Source organism: Chrysochloris asiatica, unplaced genomic scaffold (assembly GCF_000296735.1).
Source record: "Chrysochloris asiatica unplaced genomic scaffold, ChrAsi1.0 scaffold00018, whole genome shotgun sequence".
Taxonomy (NCBI): Eukaryota; Metazoa; Chordata; class Mammalia; order Afrosoricida; family Chrysochloridae; genus Chrysochloris; species Chrysochloris asiatica.
Genome location: NW_006408536.1, coordinates 8,204,869 through 8,225,286, shown reverse-complemented (window position 1 = coordinate 8,225,286; position 20,418 = coordinate 8,204,869). Strand labels below are relative to the sequence as shown.

Sequence of the window (20,418 nt, the reverse complement as noted above, 5' to 3'; positions counted from 1 at the left end):
TTGGATAGTACTCACTGGTGATTCTGCCTTCCTCCATGCCCACTAGCTCTAGGTTCCCTCTTGAAAGCTTGTAAGCCAGTTACTTCTTGCCTTTGTAGTCCCTCCTTTCCCATTTGGGTATCCAATGTCCAAGTTGCCCATCTCTGTCCACTCTGTGTGTGGAGGGGGTGGGAATGTTTCCTGATCCCGGAGTATCTTAACTAGAAAGTGATTAACGCGTATTTGAAAATAATGACAATAATGACCGTACTTTAAAAAAATAACACTTATATTTAAAATAACACTTATATTTAAAATGACACTTATATTTTTATCCCACTGCTGTCAAGTCCATTCTGACTCATAGTAACCTTATAGGATAGAATAGAACTGCTCATAGAATATCCAAGGCTGGAAATCTTTAGGGAGGCAGATGGCCACATCTTTTTCCTGTGGAACAGCTGGTAGGTTTGAACCACCGACCTTTCAGTTACCAGATGAGTGTTTAACCGTCGCATCAGCAAGGCGCCTCCTTCCAATAACCGCGTGAAGTGAGATACTATTAGTAACATTTTATAACTGAGATATCTGGGACAGAAAGTTTGGTGAAATCATAGTGGCAGAGCCCTTGTTTGAACGCAGGCTATCTGGCTACAGAATATGTGTTCTTAACCATTCTGGTGTGGCGCTGTAGGATTAGCACTGGACTGCAAACCACAAGGTCGGCAGTTCAAATACACCAGCTGCTTCTCAGAAACCCTTACAGGGTTGCTGTGAACCAGAACCAACTCAACGGCACTCACTACCACCAACAATACGGTTCCTTCACTCTCTCTCTCTCTCTCTCTATATATATAGTGAGGTTGGCCCAGGATCAGGTAGTGTTTCGTTCTGCTGTGCAGGAGAACGGTGAGGCTGTCTGCTCCTGTAAAGATTCACAGTCTGAGAAACCCTACTATATAGGCTTACTTTGGGTCAAAATTGATGTGATGTCTGGATACTTTATTGTACAATTTAGCAAGGGGATGAGGATTTTTCTGTCATTTGGGACCGTTTGTTCATTCAAATTGAGAGATGAGCCAAACTCAAAAGGTTCCTAAAAGGATTAGATTAAAGCCTAAGGTGGTTTTTTTTCAGTGTAGGTACTAATAATAAAGGAGTTCTGTGTAGAATAGGGCAGACATTGGCACGTGCTGCTAATTTACCTTTAAACGCTGTGGTGCTAATTGTATGTCTAAGAGTTCATGCTGGGCAGTAGCATTGTTTTCAGAGATAGTCAAAATGCCTTTTTTACTCAAAATAATTTTTTAAAAATAGGTGTCTGGTGTCTTGTTGATAGTACGTGACTGATGACGAGAAGAACAGAGAAATAAATATGTCTAACAGACGTCAGTCAACAAACCAAGTCTGACCAGGCCCTTGCCCTCTGCTTTTCCCCACCTCTACCTCCCCTCTCCCCTCAAAAAAAAAAAAGGAACAAAAATTGATCATATAATAATATTAATTGGACTAGTTTGTATGTGGGTCTCAAAAACTTAATTTGGTGGGGCAAGCATTCTCTGTTACCCAATTCTGAAAAGGCCAAATCAATATTTGCCAGTGATCCCTGCAGAGTAGATTAACAAGGAGGGTGAAAGCTAAACCTAATCCTATAATTAGTACAAACCTTGTAGGTGTGGCAGAAATCCAGTCAGCTGTGCCAGTAGGCTCTCAAAGATCTGTGCCCAGGCTTTTGGATAAACTAGTCTGCATCCTAAGCTCTTCAGATGGGGTTAGAAATATCTCTCTTCCAGAACTATCCAAAGAAAGGCAGAATCTTTAATGAGATACTGGTTCTCCCCGCTATCCAAAAGTAGAGGGTTTCTTTGAGACCTTTTGTAAGCCCAAATGGCATAAAGTGAAGAAGTAATCACCATTAATATCTATCGGAAATTTTTTGGGAGCATTTCCAGACCCCCAAAATCACCTACCACATCATACCTAGTAACACATGTAATTCAAATAACACTAATGTAGAGTGTTCACAGTTGGACAGTGAATAAGGAAGACCACAGAAGAATTGATGTATTTGAGTTATGGTGTTGGAGAAGAATATTAAAAGTACCATGGGCTGCCAGAAGAGCAAGCAAATCTGTTTTGGAAGAAGTGCAGCCAGAATACTCCTTAGAAGCCAGGATAGAGAGACTTTGTCTCTCATAATTTTGATATGTTACCAGGAGGGATCAATCCTTGGAGAAGGACATCATGCTTGCTAGTGGAGGAACTCTGCGAAAAAGAGGAAGACCTAGGAGATGGATTGACCCAGTGCCATTGACAACAGGCTCAAAAGTAACAACAATTGTGAGGATGGTGTGAGACTGGCCTCTATGAGTTGCTGAGTCGGAACTGATTCGATGGCACCTAACGTTAATAGTAGAGTGTTTGTAGACACAGTTCAAAGCTATGACTGCTTGATCCTGAGATGCTGAATGTAGTTTCCAGGGAAGGATCTTGGTGGCACCACTTTAGCTGTTCATGGTATGCATACCTCTTTAATGGTTTGCTACACAACAAACGCCAAACACTAGTTTCACTTTTTGCCTTTTTACATAAATGCGTAAGTCTTCGAATTTCTTTCTGTTAATGCAAAGAGGTACTAATATAGATCTTTCCTAAAAGTGAAGTGGTCTAAAGCAAACTTTTAAAACATGGGTATCTTAGTTATCTAGTGCTACTGTAGCAGAAATACCACACGTGTATGGCTTTAACAGACAAAGCTATTCTCTCATAGTTTAGGAGGCTGGAAATCTACCTTCAGAGTAGCAGCTGGGAAAGGTCCTTGTCTCCTTCCAGCTTGTGTAGGCCCAGCATTCCTTGGAGAGCTCTGTGTGTCTTGGCCTCAACAGCTCCCTGGATCTAGGAGCTCCAAAGTTTAGGAACCTCAGATTGCAGTTCACTCCGGGCTCTTCTTTCTTGGTGCCAGAGGGTCCCTCACTTATCTCAAAAGAGGTTAACTCAAGATACAATCTAATCCTGTAGCTTGTATCTGACCTCATTAACATCATAGACTTGAGGATTTATAACACATAGGATAATTGCATCAGATTAGAGCAGATCACATCGTGGGAGTGATTGCATCCTATAGATATCATTGTGGAGGTGATAATGACATCTTAAGTTCTAGACCATTGACAATCCTGGCCCAGCCATGTTGCCACACAACTTGAACTATCACAGTGAGGGACACCTGTATTTATTTGTGAGTGCTTAATAACCAGTCCTCCAAACTCTCATATGAGAAGGCAGTAGATTGTGGCGAGGGGCAGCTGCAGAGCTTGTGTGCACTCAGGTGGTCTACTCTGTTGCTACTACTAGTTCATAAAGTTCTGACCCTGTGGTAGGTAGTCAGGCAGCCCATTGTGATTGGAGGGCCTGTTGCTCTCTGGATTTGTGCCTCAAATTACTCAGTGCTGAAGTCTCTGCCATCCCAAGACCTTCCAGTGGTGGCAGATCAGTGATAATGCCGATAGGGATTGCTCAAAAAACATTTCTGCTTTGCCTCTAGAATATGTAATAAATTTGTTTTGCTAGTTTTGGGATGGGGGTGGATGAGGAAGGTTTTCCATTTGGTTGATTGAACTATTATTAAAATTATCATGTATTCGCAGAGCATCCATCTGCTTGTGGAGAGAGAGGTGGTATGCCTTACAAGTTTGCCAAATATATGAGAAACCAGTCAAGAAATTATAAGTGAATAATCCCCATAGCAGCTAATGAAGAATTGGCTATAATTCAGTTTGTTTTTTATGAAGTAGATGAGTAATTGATGGTGTGACAAGTGTATTATGCTAATGGAATCATTTAATATCTTATGTTAACACCCACCTAAAAGGAATACTAAGTTAATTGATGTCTATTTAAGGAAAACCCTGTAGTGGTGTTGAATGTCAGAACTCGATTTGGTTGCAGCTACTCCTTCAGGCTGCCATTCCCATTTCAGTTTGACAATTTTTTTTTTTTTCATTAGAATCATTCATTTAACACTTTCACTCCATTTGAAGCTTTTTCCCAAACTTGTCTGATGGCAGGTTGAGGACTTCAGCAGTGTGTATGAAGAAGTGGACGAAGACCAATATTCGAAGCTGGTTCAGGCCCGCCAGGATGATGACTGGATAGTGGATGATGGTATGTGGGAGGAAATTGCCTGCGGGTTGTGTTTCAGAGATTCATATGCAGTGGGGTTGCTGCTTGGCCTGTGAAGCGCTGTCATGAGCTCCCCTTTGCTTTGGAGTTTCCTTAATGTATTTGCCGGTGTGGAACCCAGAGCAAGAGGAAGTTTCTTTGGGGACATTATGGAGAAGCAGCCACATATCTTAGGATATAGTATCAATCCTCCATAAAATGGCTGTGGAGGCACCTGGAGGAGGCAGGCACCTGTGGGGCCGACACAGCATTTGGAAGTAAGGGAACCCAGGTTTCTACATTCTGTTTGACCTTAGACAAGTCGCATAATCTTGTGAACCTCGGGATTTTCATCTGTATTGTGGGGATAAGAAAAATACCTACCTCTTAAAGTGGTGAGGGTCACCTAAAGTGAGGTGTAAAAAGTAATTTAAACAACGTAAAGCAATGTGCATAGATAGCAATGTTCTTAAATCTGTTATAGAAAGCTCACAGGTTCCTGCGTGTCAGATCTGACCTCTTAGGCATCGAGTGCTGACCCCAGTCAGGAGATGTAGACCATGCCTGTGATTCGTTTTAGGCCCCTAATTCTTTAATTGAATTCAGCTGTCTTTGTCAGCTTTCTATCATAGGATAGAGGGTCTTTCAGGGGTTGTGGTTAATTCTTTCACTTTCCATTCTCTGGGTTAGTAAAACTGTTTCAAGTGTCCTATTGTGGCAGACTTGAACCCTATGGGTCAGTCATTTCCCTGGCTCAGGGAGTTAGGTAGAATATACTTCCTTTGGTTTTGACTCAGAAAACGTATACTGGGAGGATGCTAAGTTTTGTCTGATAACCGTTTAAACTTGGTTCTGCTGCCTTGTTGTGAAGTGCCGTCGAGTCAGGTCTGACTCATAGCGACCCTGTATAAGGTTTCTGAAGAGTGGCTGGTGGGCTTGAACTGTTGACCTTATGGTTGGCAGTCTGGTGTTTATCCTACAGCGCCACGCCAAGACTCTGGTTCTGCTTCATAGCAGGGTGGTTTTGTTTGTGTTGCTATGGTTAAAATACCATTGGGTGCGTGTAGAAACTTGATCTCCATATTGAACTTTGTTCCGACAGATGGTATTGGCTATGTGGAGGATGGCCGAGAGATTTTTGATGATGACCTTGAAGACGATGCTCTTGATTCCAGCCAGAAAGGTACTTCCTTTTTTTTTTTTTTTTCAAAAAAGAAAGTACCATTTAAAAAAAATTTATATTGTGAATTGAGTGAAGGTTTACAGAGCAGATCATCTGTGTTACATTAAACAAATCATATACTTTGCTTCATTACAATGATTGCAATCCCTTCCATGTACCATTAGTTTAAGCACTATTTACCTCTATTCACTTAAACTGTTGCTTTCCTCCCTGTCTTCGGCTCCCTATCATTTTGAGACTTAAATAATTATGTAAAATTTGAATGACTGGGTGTTCTTATTGCTGTTTCCCTTGGAGGGCCAAGAACCTACCACAAGTAGAACATAAAGAATATGTTTTAATATTGCAAGAAGCTTAACTACATAGACAATTAAAGGTGAAAAGCAAATACATTACCAGGAAATGGAAAGTTTCCTATTTCTGGTATTTGAAGAGTTTGATCTTTTATTTGCTTTGAAATTTTTAGTCCTACACCCATAAATGTTGTTGTCAATTGTCATTGAATAGGTTCCGACTCATAGTGATTCTGAATAGAGTTTCTAAACAGTGGCTAGTGAGTTTGAACTGCCAACCTTTCGGTTAGCAAGCAGTCCAGCGATTTCCCTACAGTGCCACTCCAGGACTCCGTGGCCATATGCAGCCTGGCTGGGTTTGAAGGCTGCAACAATAAGTGGTTGCTTTTATAATTCCTTCCAAAGTGATGGACTTGAAAGTTTAGCTCTTTGATAATTGTACAGTAGCAAGGTTTAGAACTAGTATAATCAGATTGCTTCATTTAATTAAAATGGTAAATGATGTGGATCATTGTGTTAGGTACATTAGCAACACAATTATTGACAAAATGTTTTTGTGTAAACAAACCTGATTCAGTTCCTATAAAGTGAGAAGTGGGAGATTCAGTACAGATATGTACTGAATATTCATGATATGTTCTATAAAATAGGATGTTGTATTTGATGTGGATATTTTACAAGCACCATGTTATATACAGGCAGGCCCCATACAGTTTAGTTAAATCCCCGCAAAACCTACAGACTGGGAAAAAACTTTTGGCAACAACATATCTGATAAGGGATTAAGCTTTAAAATTTATAGAAAACATTTATACCCAATGACAAAAAGACAGTCCAATTTTAAAATGGCCAGAAACATGGACACTTCACCAAAGAAGACATTCAAACTGCTCAGGATCATTGACCATTGTTGTTGTTAAATGCTGTTTAGTTGGTTCCAACTCATAGTGACCCTGTATAGGGCTTCTGGGAGTCCTGGTGTGGTGCTGTAAGATAAGCGGTGAACGGCAAGGTCAGTGGTTCAAACCTACCAGCCGCTCCTTGGAAACGCTATATAGTTCTAACTGACTTTTACAGATGTATTAACTTGGGTAAAGGGAAAGACATTGCACAGTAGGGGGATGATCAGCACAACATGATCAAGGCAAGGGAAGACACTGGGACGTCTGCAAGAGTAAAAGGCAACCATGGTACTGTTACATGCCACAGCCTTGCAAAACCAAGAATTTTGAGTGGATATCTAGGTGGATCTATAAGCTGAACAGGTGTGGGATGACATATGAAAGTGCATCCGTGAGCATTTATAGGTTTGGCAGAGAATATTTCTACATACTTAATTTGTAAGCACTGGATCACATGATTGACTTGAACCACAAAGTCGGCAGTTCGAACTCACTAGGCATTCCTTGTAAACCCTATACAGGGTCACTATGAGTTGGAACTGACTCAATGGCACTTAACAACAACAAACAAATATATCCAGGTCGAGAAAACGGGGGGTAAAGTTGTGCACACTTTTTAGCCTTAATGGAACAGCTTAAGGAACTGAGTCAGTGAGTTTGAGGGCTTTGGACCAGAGTTGGGGAACATCTAGGCCAATTGGTATAACATAGTCTTTAAAGACATTGTTCTGTTCTGCAAGCTATTTGATGATAGCAACAGTTTTTTAGGGTCTTAAAAGCTTGCGAGTGGCCATATAAGCTACCACTATTGATCTCTTTCTGTCTGGAGCAAAGTTTGAAGAAAATCAAAGACTCAGAAACCCAATTAGTCCAAAAGTCGAATGGACCACACGACCCACATCCTCTACTAGTCTGAGATAAGAGCTAGATGGTACCTGACGCTCACTACTGGCTGCTGGGATTGGGATCACAATAGAAGAGCCTGGACAGTGGGAGAAAACCAGCACAAAATTCAAAATCATCCAAAAGACCAGACCTATAGGTCTGATAGAGACTGACGGAATCCCTGGCACTATGGCCCTTTGACACCCTACCAGTCTGGAACTGTGGGCCACACAGTGGGCCTCTAAAGTGCACACTAACACCTGTAAGTAACATGTCCTTCACAACAGTCAACCATGGGAAATCAAATGGTCAGCACTTGCCCCCAAACAATGTTCCGAAGACAGGAAGGAACAGGAAAGTTGAACAAATGGAAATGGGGATCTCAGGGAGGAAGTGGGAAGAGTGCTTTGATATTGAGTTGTTAAGTGCTGTCGAGTTGGTTCTGACTTATAGCGCTCCTGTATAGGGTTTCCAAGGATCGGCTAGTGAGCTTGAACTGCCGATCTTGCGGTTCAAACAGACCTTGCAGTCCAGCATTAACCCACAGTGCCACACCGGGATCATGAAATAAAAGATGCACAAATTGTTATATGGGAAGCACAATAAAATACTGGGAAACCCTAAAAGCCTTATGAGAGCCCCGCCCCTCTCTCCCCACAAAGCTGAAAATGCGTATCCTCTGGATACTGCAGGCTCGCTTGGCTGGGTGTGTGGCTGGGTTGAGGGTGGCACACATTTAGAGTGAGAAGTGGGGCATAGAGGGTGGTCCTTGAGGAGACCAGGCACAGAGAGGTGCCTTCAGGGACTGGGAGCGGGCTGAGGAGCAGGTTGAAGGTACTGGAGTGAGGCTGGCCGAGGTGGCCAGTTGGTGCCACTGCTTTCTGGTAAGATACAGGTGCAGCAGTGCAGAGCCAGGAGCCCATGAGCTCAGCTGCCAGTGCTGGGGCAGGAATGGAGTGGGCAGGAGTGGTGGTGCCGTAGCAAGCTCTGTCCTGTGCCAAATGAAAGGTGGTAAAGGAAACCAGGAGGTTCAGGAAAAGTCACTGGCAAGGTTTGGGATACTACTTCACTCTGAGTGGTGGGGGCATTAAAACCATTGTTGCTGGATTCATAACAAGCCCCGCATAGGGTTTCTGAGGAGTGGTTTGGTGGGTTTCAGCCATTGACCTTGAGGTTAGCAGTCGATGGCTGAAACAGTGTCACAATAGAACTCCATTAAAACCATTTGTTGCTTTTGAATCATTTCTGACTTACGCATTGACCCACAGCACTATACCAGGACTCCTATAGCAGAGGTGGGAACCTTTTTTATCTGCCAAAATTTGTAACATTATTCAAGGGCCATGCAAAATTATCAACATAAAAATTAGCTTACTATATTTGGCCAAATATTTAATTAACTCACCCCTAGTTCTGGTATGTGTAGTGGTTACGAATTGGGCTGCAAACCTCAAGGTCAACAGTTTGAAACTACCAGCTGTTCCATGGGAGAAAATGAGGCTTTCAGCTCCTGTAAAGATTTACAGCCTTGGAAACCCTGTACAGGTTCGCTATGACTTGGAACCAACTCCCCAGCACATAACCAACCATAACAGTTCTGGTATAGAGTCCTGGTGTGGCGCTGCGGGTTAATGTGCCAGACTGCAAAGCCGTTTGAATTGCAAGGTCAGTGGTTCAAGCTCACCAGCTGTTCCTTAGAAACCCTATTCAGGGTTGTTATGGCTTGGAACCGACTCTGTGGCACTTAACAACAACAGTTCGGGTATGGCGCTGTGGGTTAATGCACTGGACTACAAGGTCCGTTTGAACTGCTCCTTGGAAACCTTGTACAGGGTCGCTATGAGTCGGCACCGACTTGATGGCATTTAACAAGAACAACAACAAATGTGATGGTAGGAGTCCTGGTTTGGTGCTGTGAGATAAAGCACTGAACTATAAGGTCAGTATGAACCACAAGGTTGGCTGTTCAAACTCACCAGCTGCTCCTTGGAAACCCTATACAAGGTCATTATGAGTTGGAACCGACTCGATGGCACTTCACAACAACAACAACGGAAGACTGGAAGACTGAAACTGCGATTGCCTTGGCAGGGCCAGACCAAATGATTTTACACGCCTTATGTGGCCCTTAAGGAGCTCTGGTGGTTACGAGTTGGGCTGCTAACCTCAAGGTCAGCAGTTCGAAACTAGCAGCAGGAGAAAGAGGCTTTTTGCTCCCATAAAGATCTACAGCCTCGGAAACCCTATACAGGGTTGCTGTGAGTCGGAACTGACTCCACAGCACACAACTACCGCCACCATATGGCTTTTGGGCTGGATGTTCCCCAGCCTTGCTGTATAGGGTTTCCAAGGAGCGACTGGTGGGTTTGAACCACTTACCTTGTGATTAGCAGTCCAATGCTTATCCTACAGTGCCACAGGAAAGCTGATTTTCCTTAAAAACAAAAGATAAAACCCTATGTGGCACTACTGCAAGGTTGGTTTGAACTGCAAGGTCGATGGTTCAAACTCACTGGAAACCCTGTACAGGGTCGCTATGAGTTGAAACTGACTCAGTGGCACTTAACAACAACATGCGACCATGGATGTATAGTATAGGTGGCCCCGTGTTGCTCAGATGGAATTTAAATGACATACACCAGTACTTGTTTGCTTGGTTTAGTTTATCAGTCTTAGACTTCCAAAGAACAGGTCAGGATATCATCAAACTGTGGCTCACTCATGACTGTTTTTGTTTTGTTTAACAGCGTGATTGAGATATAATTCACATGCCATGCAATTCCACTCTGTAAAGTGTACACTTCAGTGGCTTTTAGTGGATTTGTAGAGTAGTACAGCCATCATCATAGTCAATTTTAGAACATTTTCATTGCCTCAAAAAGAAGTAATGGCCTTTTTTATATAAAATCCCCAAACCTGTTTTTTTTAAGTACCCATTTCAAATTTATTATCCATTAGAAAGCTTAACTTAAAAAAACCCAACAGCATAGTAAAAAGATAAGTTATCTCTCATGACAGAACTGATTTCAAAATATAGTTTCTTTGAAATGTATTCAGTTAGCACACATCTTTATTAAAGTTGTGTATAGATATATTTTTGTCAATACTTCATTGCATTTCTAATACAAGATTTATATAGCACCTCATCAACAATTTAAAAAAGACCCTTGCACATATCTACATATATTTCATATATATAAAACTTTCAAGGATGTGCTCTGTTAAAAGTGGGCCATATTTCATGAGCTATTTGCTGGCTCTGCAAAATATGCAAAAATTTTTTGTCTATAAAATGTCTCCAAAGATTAGCAAAATATGTATTGCAAAACAGTTTCATTCTACCATCGTATTGTAGATAACATCATATTGTAGAAAGGTATTTGCTATTGTTGTTAACTGCTGTTGAGTCTGTTCTGATTCTTATAGCGACCCTATGCAGGGTTTCTGAGGAGGGACTGGTGAATTTGAACTGCCAACCTTGCCGTTCAATCGGACATTGCAGTCCAGTGGTTATTAAGTGTGGATTCCCATGAGATTTGAAAGTGACATAAACAGATTGAAATGAAGACCATGATTGCAAACAAATGCACACTACAGAGCATAAGGCAAGAGTTTGGTGGAGGGGGAATATGATTTGGAAAGTCAGCCATGAGAGACACGTTGTTGTTACGTGCTGTGGAGTCGGTTCCGACTCATAGCGACCCTGTACAGGGTTTCCAAGGAGCAGCTGGTGAGCTTGAACCTTGAATTCCAGAGAATTTCCAGCTGCTGCTGTGTTGCAGTAGTGGCTTAATGTTCTCATCACTACCTTGTTCTGGGGTGTTTGGTCAGGCTGCTACAGATGCGATCGCTACGTTTTGAATTCCATTGACTTTATTCAGAGATAACTAAGGCAACCATAAAAGACGTAGCTATACATGCCCCTGGAGTCCTGGTGTGGCACTATGGTTTAATGCGCCAAACTGCAAAGCCATTTGAACTGCAAGGTTGGCAGTTCAAGCTCACCATCCGCTCCATGGAAATCCTATATAGGGTCGCTATGGGTCGGAACCGACTGAATGGCACTTAACAACAACATACATGATGGCCTGAGTCAGGCCTGAGATTCAAAACCTTCTCAAGCTAACTAGAGTATCTGGAAGCCCAAACCAAGGAGGACCATATTCTTATTCCCTTACCTGGTATGACACTGTAGGATAAGCACAGGACTGCTAACCACAAGGTCGCTGATTCAAACATACCAGCTTCTCCTTGGGAACCTTATACAAGGTCCCTATGAGTCAGAACCGACTCAGTGGCCCTTAACAACAACACTTAGCAACAACGATCTCATCAAAATGTTAAACAAAGACTGTTGAGCTACAATAGAATTTCTACCATAGTTATGAGTACTGCAATTGTAACAGATCCAAGACCTGCCTGAGGTAGAGAAAAACAAAACAAAATAAAGCTTGAATACTGGCCAGCTTTGGGAAGGTATGAAAAAAAACATGGTGATAGAGATTAGTAAAATGGTAGACTCTTTACCAGCTGCCTTCAGTAACATAAAAGCAGGGTCTACTTATGTCCATGAAATCTGAGTCCCTCAGGAAACAGGTCTCATTTTCTCTGGCAAACATTCTGGAACAGCCAATAAGATGAAGCAAATGTCCAGAACAGCTACGACTGAGGCCGCCACTAGCAGGACAAGGCTGTCTGTGTGTTGGCAGACAGGTATTTGCTAATGGCTAGGCTGGACTGCTACCCAGACTGACCACAGCAGTAATTGTGCTCCTGAGTGATATTGGTTACTTAGGCACATAACACTGAGAACTCAAGTGACAAGGCTCTAGAAATCAAGGCAAAATACTGGCACGAGCTGAATTTCATCAATGGGATTGGAAAGCAGGTGAAGAAGACATCCTCATGTGTCAGACATAGCATCGGGGATGGGGTGGGGGGCGGGCACTTAAGAAAGATAACAGGTCCTTTACACCTTGAACCAAATAACATAACGCGTTAGGCAAATCTGTGCAAGAATTCTTTAAAGTGTTCAAGAGCAAAGATGTCAGTTTGAGGGCTACGGTGTGCTTGACCCAAGTTGTGGTATTTTCAGTAGCCTCATATGCATATGAAATTTGTACACTAAATAAGACTATACAAGAATTGATGCATTTGAATTATAATGTTGGAGAATAATATTGAAAGTACCATGGACTGGCAGAAGAACAAATAAATCTGTGTTGAAAGAAGTACAGCCAGAATGCTCCTTGGAAGCCAGGATGGCCAGACTTTATTTCTCATATCAGGAGGAACCAGTCCCTGGAGTAGGACATCAAGCTTGCTAAATTGGAGGGTCAGTGAAAAAGAGGAAGACCCCTAATGAGATGAATTGGCCCAGTGGCAGCAGGAATGGGCTCAAGTATAGCAACGATTGTGAGGTTGGCGCAGGACCGGGCAGTGTTTGATTCTGTTGTGCATAGGGTTGCTATGAGTCGGTACCCATTTGATGGCATCTGGTGTAGTGCTATTGGTTTGAACTGCAAGGTCTGTGGTTCAAGCTCATCAGCGACTCCTTGGAAACCTCATGCAGGGTTGCTATGAGTTGGAACCGACTCGATGACACTTAGCAACAACAGCACTTTGAATGGGACCCCTCGTGAGGAATGTGTATTGAGGAGATACTTCATGGAGAACAGTTGACTTTGGAGTTGTTGACAGGCCTCACACAAAGAATTCCAAGAAGATAATGATAGCAGCAAGGTATACACTTGGTCCACCAGAGCTGCACCCTAAGTCCTGTTTGCATCCTTGTGCCTCTCCGCCATGACTCCACCTTTGACTCGGTTTCCGTACATGCTAGGGTCATATCTTAGAGGTGGACTGCCTTCAAGAAGGGTTAAGGGTTGAGGGCTGGAGTGGTAGAGCGGATAACAGGGATTGCAGTTCCATGGTTGTGACCCTTGCAGCTGTTGAAGTCTGTTTTTAATAGACAGCAGTGCAACAAACTCTGGTATAGTAACAAGTACAACAGACCCTCTGAGGCCACTGTGCCTAAAGATATCCTACCTTGGCTGGAAGTCCCTGATTGTTAACATTTTACAACATTTGTTTCCACTCCCCCTTCCCTACCACATATACAGATACTTTTTATTTTTGGTGAATGTAAAAATATCTTGACATTGGCTGCTTCTGTTGGTACTTCCCGTAAAGATTGGGAATCCTAGTCTGCCATATAAGGTTGCTGTGAGAATCAGCTGGATGGGAGTGGATTTGCTGCTCTTGTTGATTTTCGCATTAGACAACAATAAGGAACTCTGGTAGTTCAGTGGTTACAAATCGGGCTGCTAATCTCAAGGTTAGCAGTTCGAAACTACCTGCAGTTCCGCGGGAGAAAGATGAGACTTTCTGCTTCCATAAAAATTTGCAGTCTTGTAAAGATTTACAACTCCACGGCATACCACTACTACCACCGTTAGACACTATGACACTTGTTTTCTTAATCACAATACTATCATATTATTTAATACATTGTCCACAATAAAATTCACCAGTTGTCTCAATAACGTCTTTCATAGCTTTTTTTAAATGCAGAATTCGCTTTCGTTTTCATATATCTTTAGTCTTATCTAGGAGTCCTGATGGCAGGACTGGACTGCTAACCACAGGATAGGCAGTTCAAACCTACCAGTCATTCCCTGGGAGAAAGATGGGCCTTTCTGCTTCTGTAAAGGTTTAAACACTCAATGGCAGTGAGTTTGGCCCTGACTTTGTCTTTCATGACATTGATGTTTTTAAAGGGAGCAGATTGGCTGTTCGTTTGAATGTCGCACAAACCTGGGATTTTCCTGGTTGTTTCTTCATGATTAGATTCAGGTTACATATTTTTGGCAACCATGCAATATAGATGAATTTGTATCCTTCCCATTGATCATGCCAGGGCTACATAATGTCAGTTTGTCCTGTTATTGGTGATGCTAAGTTTGGTTTCTTGGTTAAGATGACTTTTGCCAGTTTTCTTTCTTGTAAAGCTATCTTTTTCTTTGTGATAATTTGAGACCATATGAATATCCCTTTCCTCCATGAACTTTCACCCAGTCCTTTCAGTGTCTATTGATAAGCTATTCTTGAATCAATTATTATATTGGTAACTGCAAAATGGTGACTTTTAAAATCTCATCTTTATTTTGGTGTCTTGGTGTGGTGCAGTGGGGTAAGCACTGAACTGCTAACTGCAAGGTCAGAGGTTCAGACCCACCAGCTGCTCCTCAGAAACCCTATACAGGGTTGTTATGAGTCTGAACCAACTGGACGGCACTTAACAACAACAACAGTGGTCTATATTTTTAGATAGCATTGCTTTCTAAAGAAGACCTTCCCTAGCTCTTCTTTTTCAAATTATTATACTTCAAGATCAAAAGTTTTTTTGTTTAATTTACTATGTTACAATTCAGTATCCATTGTCTTAATTTTTCCTGTGATGCTGAATTAATTCCACAGTTAGCTAGAGAATTCTCCTTTGAGCTAGCTCTTGTGTTCTTTTGACTTGGCCTCATCAGTTTCTGAGCATTCCTTGCCTTTTGGACAGTTAAAATGTGCCTGGTTCACCTTGACTTTTCACGACCCAGACCTGGAGTCAGCTCTTTCTCCAGTGTGGGAAGCATCTTCAGAATTGGGGTCTGGGTATACTCATTGCTACTAAGGTGAAATGGCTTCTTGGCCCTTTCAGTGAATCGGGGATATGTGTGTGATACACGTACACACACCCACACAAGGGAGCTTCAAAATATGTGTGGAAAAATGGAATTAAAAGAGAATGAAAAATTTCCATGAACTTTTAAAGCCCTCATGTATATATCATGTATATATCATATATATATCATGTATATATCAGCCAAGTGGCAGCATCAGCCAAGTGGCAACAATAGTGAGGTTGGCCCAGGATCGGGTGGGCAGTAAAGTTTTGTTCTGATGTGCTGCATAAGATCGCTATGGGTCGTTACTGACTCGATGGCGCCTAACAACAACAACAACACACATACATGTATATACACACTCACTCTTAATTTACAACATTAGGTGCTGAAGACCAAGTCATTATATGAAAATCAGCGTCATGTGAGAATTGAGGATCACCACATCAGATCACAAAGTGGAATATGATTGTATCATTGTATAACTGCCAAAGCCCTGAAAACTACAGCCCAGACAATTTGACACATAGCCTTAACCATCACAGCCAACATTACTCTTGCTTGGCACCTCAGCATGCAGTACTATCAGACATACATTGAATATGCAAGGTACTTGGTTAGTAGATTTGTGCATACTATTGTCATATATGCGTACACACAGTGAAACCTGTGGGAGCTGAAACTCGACGTGACTGCCTTGTTTTTCTGCGTCTCACAGGTTTTCAACCTTTGACAAGGTGCATGCAGTTTCTTAATACTTTTCTCTCACTCTGTTCGTGGAAAATGTTTGTTTGCCATCTCTGACAGATTTCTATCTTACATAGATTCGGACCGTTGCAACTTTCACTGTATAAATGACACCACAGTTTTTCCCCCTGTCTTCCCCAATTCTCTATTGTGCCTCCACCCTTCACCCCAAGTAAGAACCTTTGTCTTCTAAGATGTATAGAAAATATTTTTTGAATTACTGAAACAATGCCTTTACCAACAACTTTTCAAGTAAAGGTTATGGTTTCTTTGCAGTTTTATTTGTTCTTGACATAGCTCCTACTGAGGTGTATAGTCAAAGTATTATGTTAGAAAGTAATTTGAAATTGTTTTTTTGTGTGTTATCTATTTGCTAGACAGTTAGGTTCAGTTGTTTTTGTATTCAAATTTTAAGTTTTTAAGACACTTATATAAGTTTTATTCTTTGATTTTTTTTTTTTTTTTTACATTTATTTAAAAAGTCAGAACTATCTCAAGGGATATATTGAAGTAAGTAAGAGCCTTCTACCTCCTTTCTGCGCATCTTCAAGTGTTGTTGTTAGGTGCTGCCCTGTGTCCAACAGAGCTGAATGTTGTCCAGTCCTGCGCCATTATGTCAGTCCATGTCGTTGGGATTCTTTCTGCTTCTCACTAACCCTGTACTGAGCAAAAAGTCCTTCCCCATGAACTGGGGATGGTGAGACAGCGCTGCCATGGAACATTCTGGTTGGACTTCTTCTAAGACACATTTGGTAGTTCTTCTGGTAAGTTAGTAGTGCTTTCAGTATTCGGTGCCAGCACCTTTCTGAAAGCTGTAGTTGTTGATCTTCCTCAGGAAGTGTTTCAAGTACTCTTCACTTTCAGCAAGCAAAGTTGTGCCGTCTTTGGATATTGCAGGTTCTTTTTTTGAAAGTTTTTACTGTGATTTCAGTTAAGGTTTACATGAGTTTTACATTAAAAAAGCCCAGACACTTTGTTTCATCTCAGTGATTGTAGGCCCCTCCTTGCAACTACAGTCACCACACTCCCTCCCTCCCTGTACTTCTTATTTCCATTCCACCCTCCTGCCCAGCCCTTCTCAGCTGTGGACTCAGGTGTATGTTGCCCTTCTGATCTTCCCTGCTAAGCTTACCTTAGTAGTGTTGTATCCCCCCATGTAATCCAAGGAGCTCTGGTAGGATAGTGGTTACGAGTCAGGCTGCTTATCACATCACATGGTCAGCAGTTCAAAACTACCAGAGGTTCCACAGGAGAAAGATGAGGTTCTTTGCTCCCGTAAAGATTTATGGTCTCAGAAATCCTACGCAGGGTCACTGTGATTCGGAACTTAACTCCAGGGCACATAGCCACTTACCTGTCTACTGCTTGACTAAAAATTAGGCCATGAGGGTGAGTTCCATTCCAGATGTGAAGGGAGACTAAGGGCCATAGCCTCGGATTCCTCCAGTCTCTTTTTGACCAGTAAGCCTGGTCATTTTATTAAAAAAAAAAAAAAAAAAATCTTGAGTTTTGTTTCACATTTTTTTGGCTGTATCCCAGACTTTATAATGTGATCCCTTTCAGAGCTGTTGGTAGTAGTAACTGGGCGCCATCCAGTTGTTTTTTTTTTTTAAAGCTTTTATTCTGAATTGAATGCTAGTTTACATGGGAGAACATCGGTTTTGCATTCATTCTGTTGTATTGCATCGTTTCATTACAATGATTACAATCCCCTCCATGCATCATCACTTAACAGTATTTGCTTCTATTCCCTCTGTTTGGTTTTTTGGGGTGTACACTAAAGCACACAGGAATATATAACTATTTGAACAACCAAAGGGCACATTCTGCAAGCCAGGCTTTTGACTGCCAGCACATAGCCTTTCTCTTTCCATGAGTCTAGAGTCCTCAGCTGCTCTCTCTATGCTATCTATCACCTCTGCCTCCATCTCTGGTGTCACTGTTTCTCTGGTTAGGGTCCCATGTTCCACTCATGCTCTTCTTTCTTGATGGTTAGGGTCCTCTGTTCCTAGAATATAAGATTAACTATTTCCCACTTTTTGTTATACAACTTTTACCTTCGCAGTTGTGGCAAGTTGCCATTAGTCATGATAACAATTACTATTGAATCAAAAGAATCCTATCCCCATCTTCTTTCACCAGACCCATCTAGACAAAATGAAAACTATTCATAGTGGGGATTTTAACTTCCCCCGCATACTCTGAAACTAAACTCCCTCTTGAAAACTTGTAAGCCAGCCACTTAGTGCCTTTATAACACCCTCATTTTAGGTAGCCAATGTGTAAGTTGCTCATCCCTATCAACTCTGTGTACAGAGGGGATAGGATTAATACTTGATGTGAAACTCCTTCCCTCTTGGTTGATGCTTAGGGGCCTGGTGTGCTGTGGGTTAATGCACTGGACTGCAAAGCCAGTTGAACCACAAGGTCAGTGGTTGAAGCTCACCAGCTGCTCCTTGGAAACCCTGTACAGGGTCGCTATGGGTTGGGACCAACTTGATGGCACTTAACAACAACAACAACATCCATAAGTATAGGTCAAGTTCATCAAATTGTAGCAATTTACACTTGCTTCCGTTGTCAAATTTCTTTATTTTCATCTAGCCAAGCTCTGGTTATCAATCCATCGAAGCTAGGTCAAATGGGTGCTAGCTGCACGTTTGGACATTTGTGTGCATCCTCCCCAACTTCATATCAGCAGGGTGCTTCCCTCTCAACTCTCACCCTCTGTGGCTAGGTCAATGCCCATGGGCTCAAGAGTTCCCACGTCTCCTCAAACTTTGGACCAAATAACCTTTCCTCTGCTCTCTCTCCTCTCATGGTCTACAGGCGTCTATGGATTGTGGTCGAACTCAGCCCATATCTTCATTACTGACTTTCCCCCACTTCCACTCACGTGTAGACCAGCACGGTTGCCAGTGAGCTTACATGCCTGCTTATGTGTTCCCTCTGAGTTTCAGTATGCAGGGGGGAGGGGTTGCCCTGAAGTATTACAGGTTCTTAATGAGCATTCCTCTAATCAGTCTTGATGGTTGGTTCTTCTTCATGTAGTCAATCTTCTTGGATTAATTGCTTGGCATGTAGATTGAATAAGTTTAGGATTCATCTGATATCAGCTGTGATATTCCTCGTTCCACGTCCTATTTTGAGTCTGGCTTGAATTTCTGGCAGTTCCTTGCTGATGCACTGCTGCAACTATTCTTGAAAAATCTTCATCAAAAGTTTACTTGCATGTCATATTAATGATATTGTTTGGTAATTTATGCATTCTATTGGATCACCTTTCTTTGGAATGGGCTCAAATACGGATTTCTTCCAGTCAGTTAGACAGATAGCTATATTCCAAATTCCTTGACTAAAACGAGTGAGCACTTCCAGTTTTGCGCTCATTTGTTGGCTCATTTCAACTGGTATTTCATCAATTCCTGGAGTCTTCTTTTTCACCAATTCCTTTAGTGCAGCTTGACTTCTTTTTTCAATGTCAGTTCTTGATCATATGCTATCTTCTGAAATGGTTGAACATCTACCAGTTATTTTTGTTACAGTGACTGTATTCCTTCTATCTTCTTTTGATGTTTCATGCATCTTTCAATATTTGTCACTTAGAATCCTTCAGTCTAGTAAGTAGATCAAGACTTGAACTTTTTCTTCAGCTTTTTCAGCTTGAGAAATGCCAAGTGTGTTCTTCCCTTTTTGTTTTTTAACTCCAAGTCTTTGCACCTTTTATTATAATACTTGACTTTGTCTTCTTGAGGCGCCCGTTGAAATCTTCTCTTCAGCAGCTCTGTTGCTTCATCCTTTTTCCTGCTTGCTTTGTTGTGCTTGCTAAGTGCTGTTGTGTTGGTTCCTACTCATAGCGACCCTGCATAGGGTTTCTGAGGAGCAGCTGGTGGATTTGAACTGCTGACCTTGTGATTGACAGTGCAGAGCTTATCCTACAGCTGGCTACTCTGTATTCAAGAGCAAGTTTCAGAGTCTCTTCAGACATCCATTTTGGCCTTTTTCTTGTCTGTTTTCTTAATGACCTTTTGCTTTCTTTATCTATGTTCTTGATGTCATCTCACAACTCATCTGGTTTTTGGTCATTAGTGTCTAGTACGTCAAATGTATTCTTGAGATGAGCTCTAATTTCTGGTGAAATTACTCAAGGTTGTACTTTGACTCTTGTGGACTCTTTATTTTCTTTAGATTCAATTCGAACTTGCACATGAGCAGTTGATGTGCTGTTCCTCAGTTGTTTGATGATATTGAACTTCTCCACAGATGTAGTCGATCTGATTTCCTGTGTATTTCATCTGGTGAGGTCCAAGTTTATAGTTGCCAGTTAGGTCTTTGAAAAAGGTTCTTGCAAAATTCTGTCATGTGATCTCCAGCCTCATTTTTATCACCAAGACCATATTTTTCAACTACTGATCCTTCCTCTTTGTTTCCAACTTTTGCATTCTAATCACCAGTAATGATTAATGCATATTGAATGCATGTTTGATCAATTTCACACTGCAGGAGTTGGTAAAAATCTTCAATTTCATCATATTTGACATTAGTGGTTGGTGTGTACATTTGAATAATAGTCCTATTAACTGAACTTCTTGTTA

At 41.7% G+C, this 20,418-nt stretch overlaps 1 protein-coding gene and 1 pseudogene across 1 annotated transcript in view; one reads left to right on the top strand and one right to left on the bottom strand.

Annotated features, from left to right (window-relative positions):
• The window catches only part of POLA1 (polymerase (DNA directed), alpha 1, catalytic subunit), a 390,582-nt gene that overhangs the window by 6,303 nt on the left and 363,861 nt on the right, over positions 1–20,418 (top strand). Inside the window, exons 3-4 of the mRNA XM_006835670.1 lie at positions 4,047–4,143; positions 5,243–5,323. Of these exons, the coding sequence (XP_006835733.1) occupies positions 4,047–4,143; positions 5,243–5,323 (178 nt within the window). The remainder of the gene's footprint in view (positions 1–4,046; positions 4,144–5,242; positions 5,324–20,418) is intronic.
• On the bottom strand, positions 11,497–14,246 carry LOC102824406 (annotated as a pseudogene).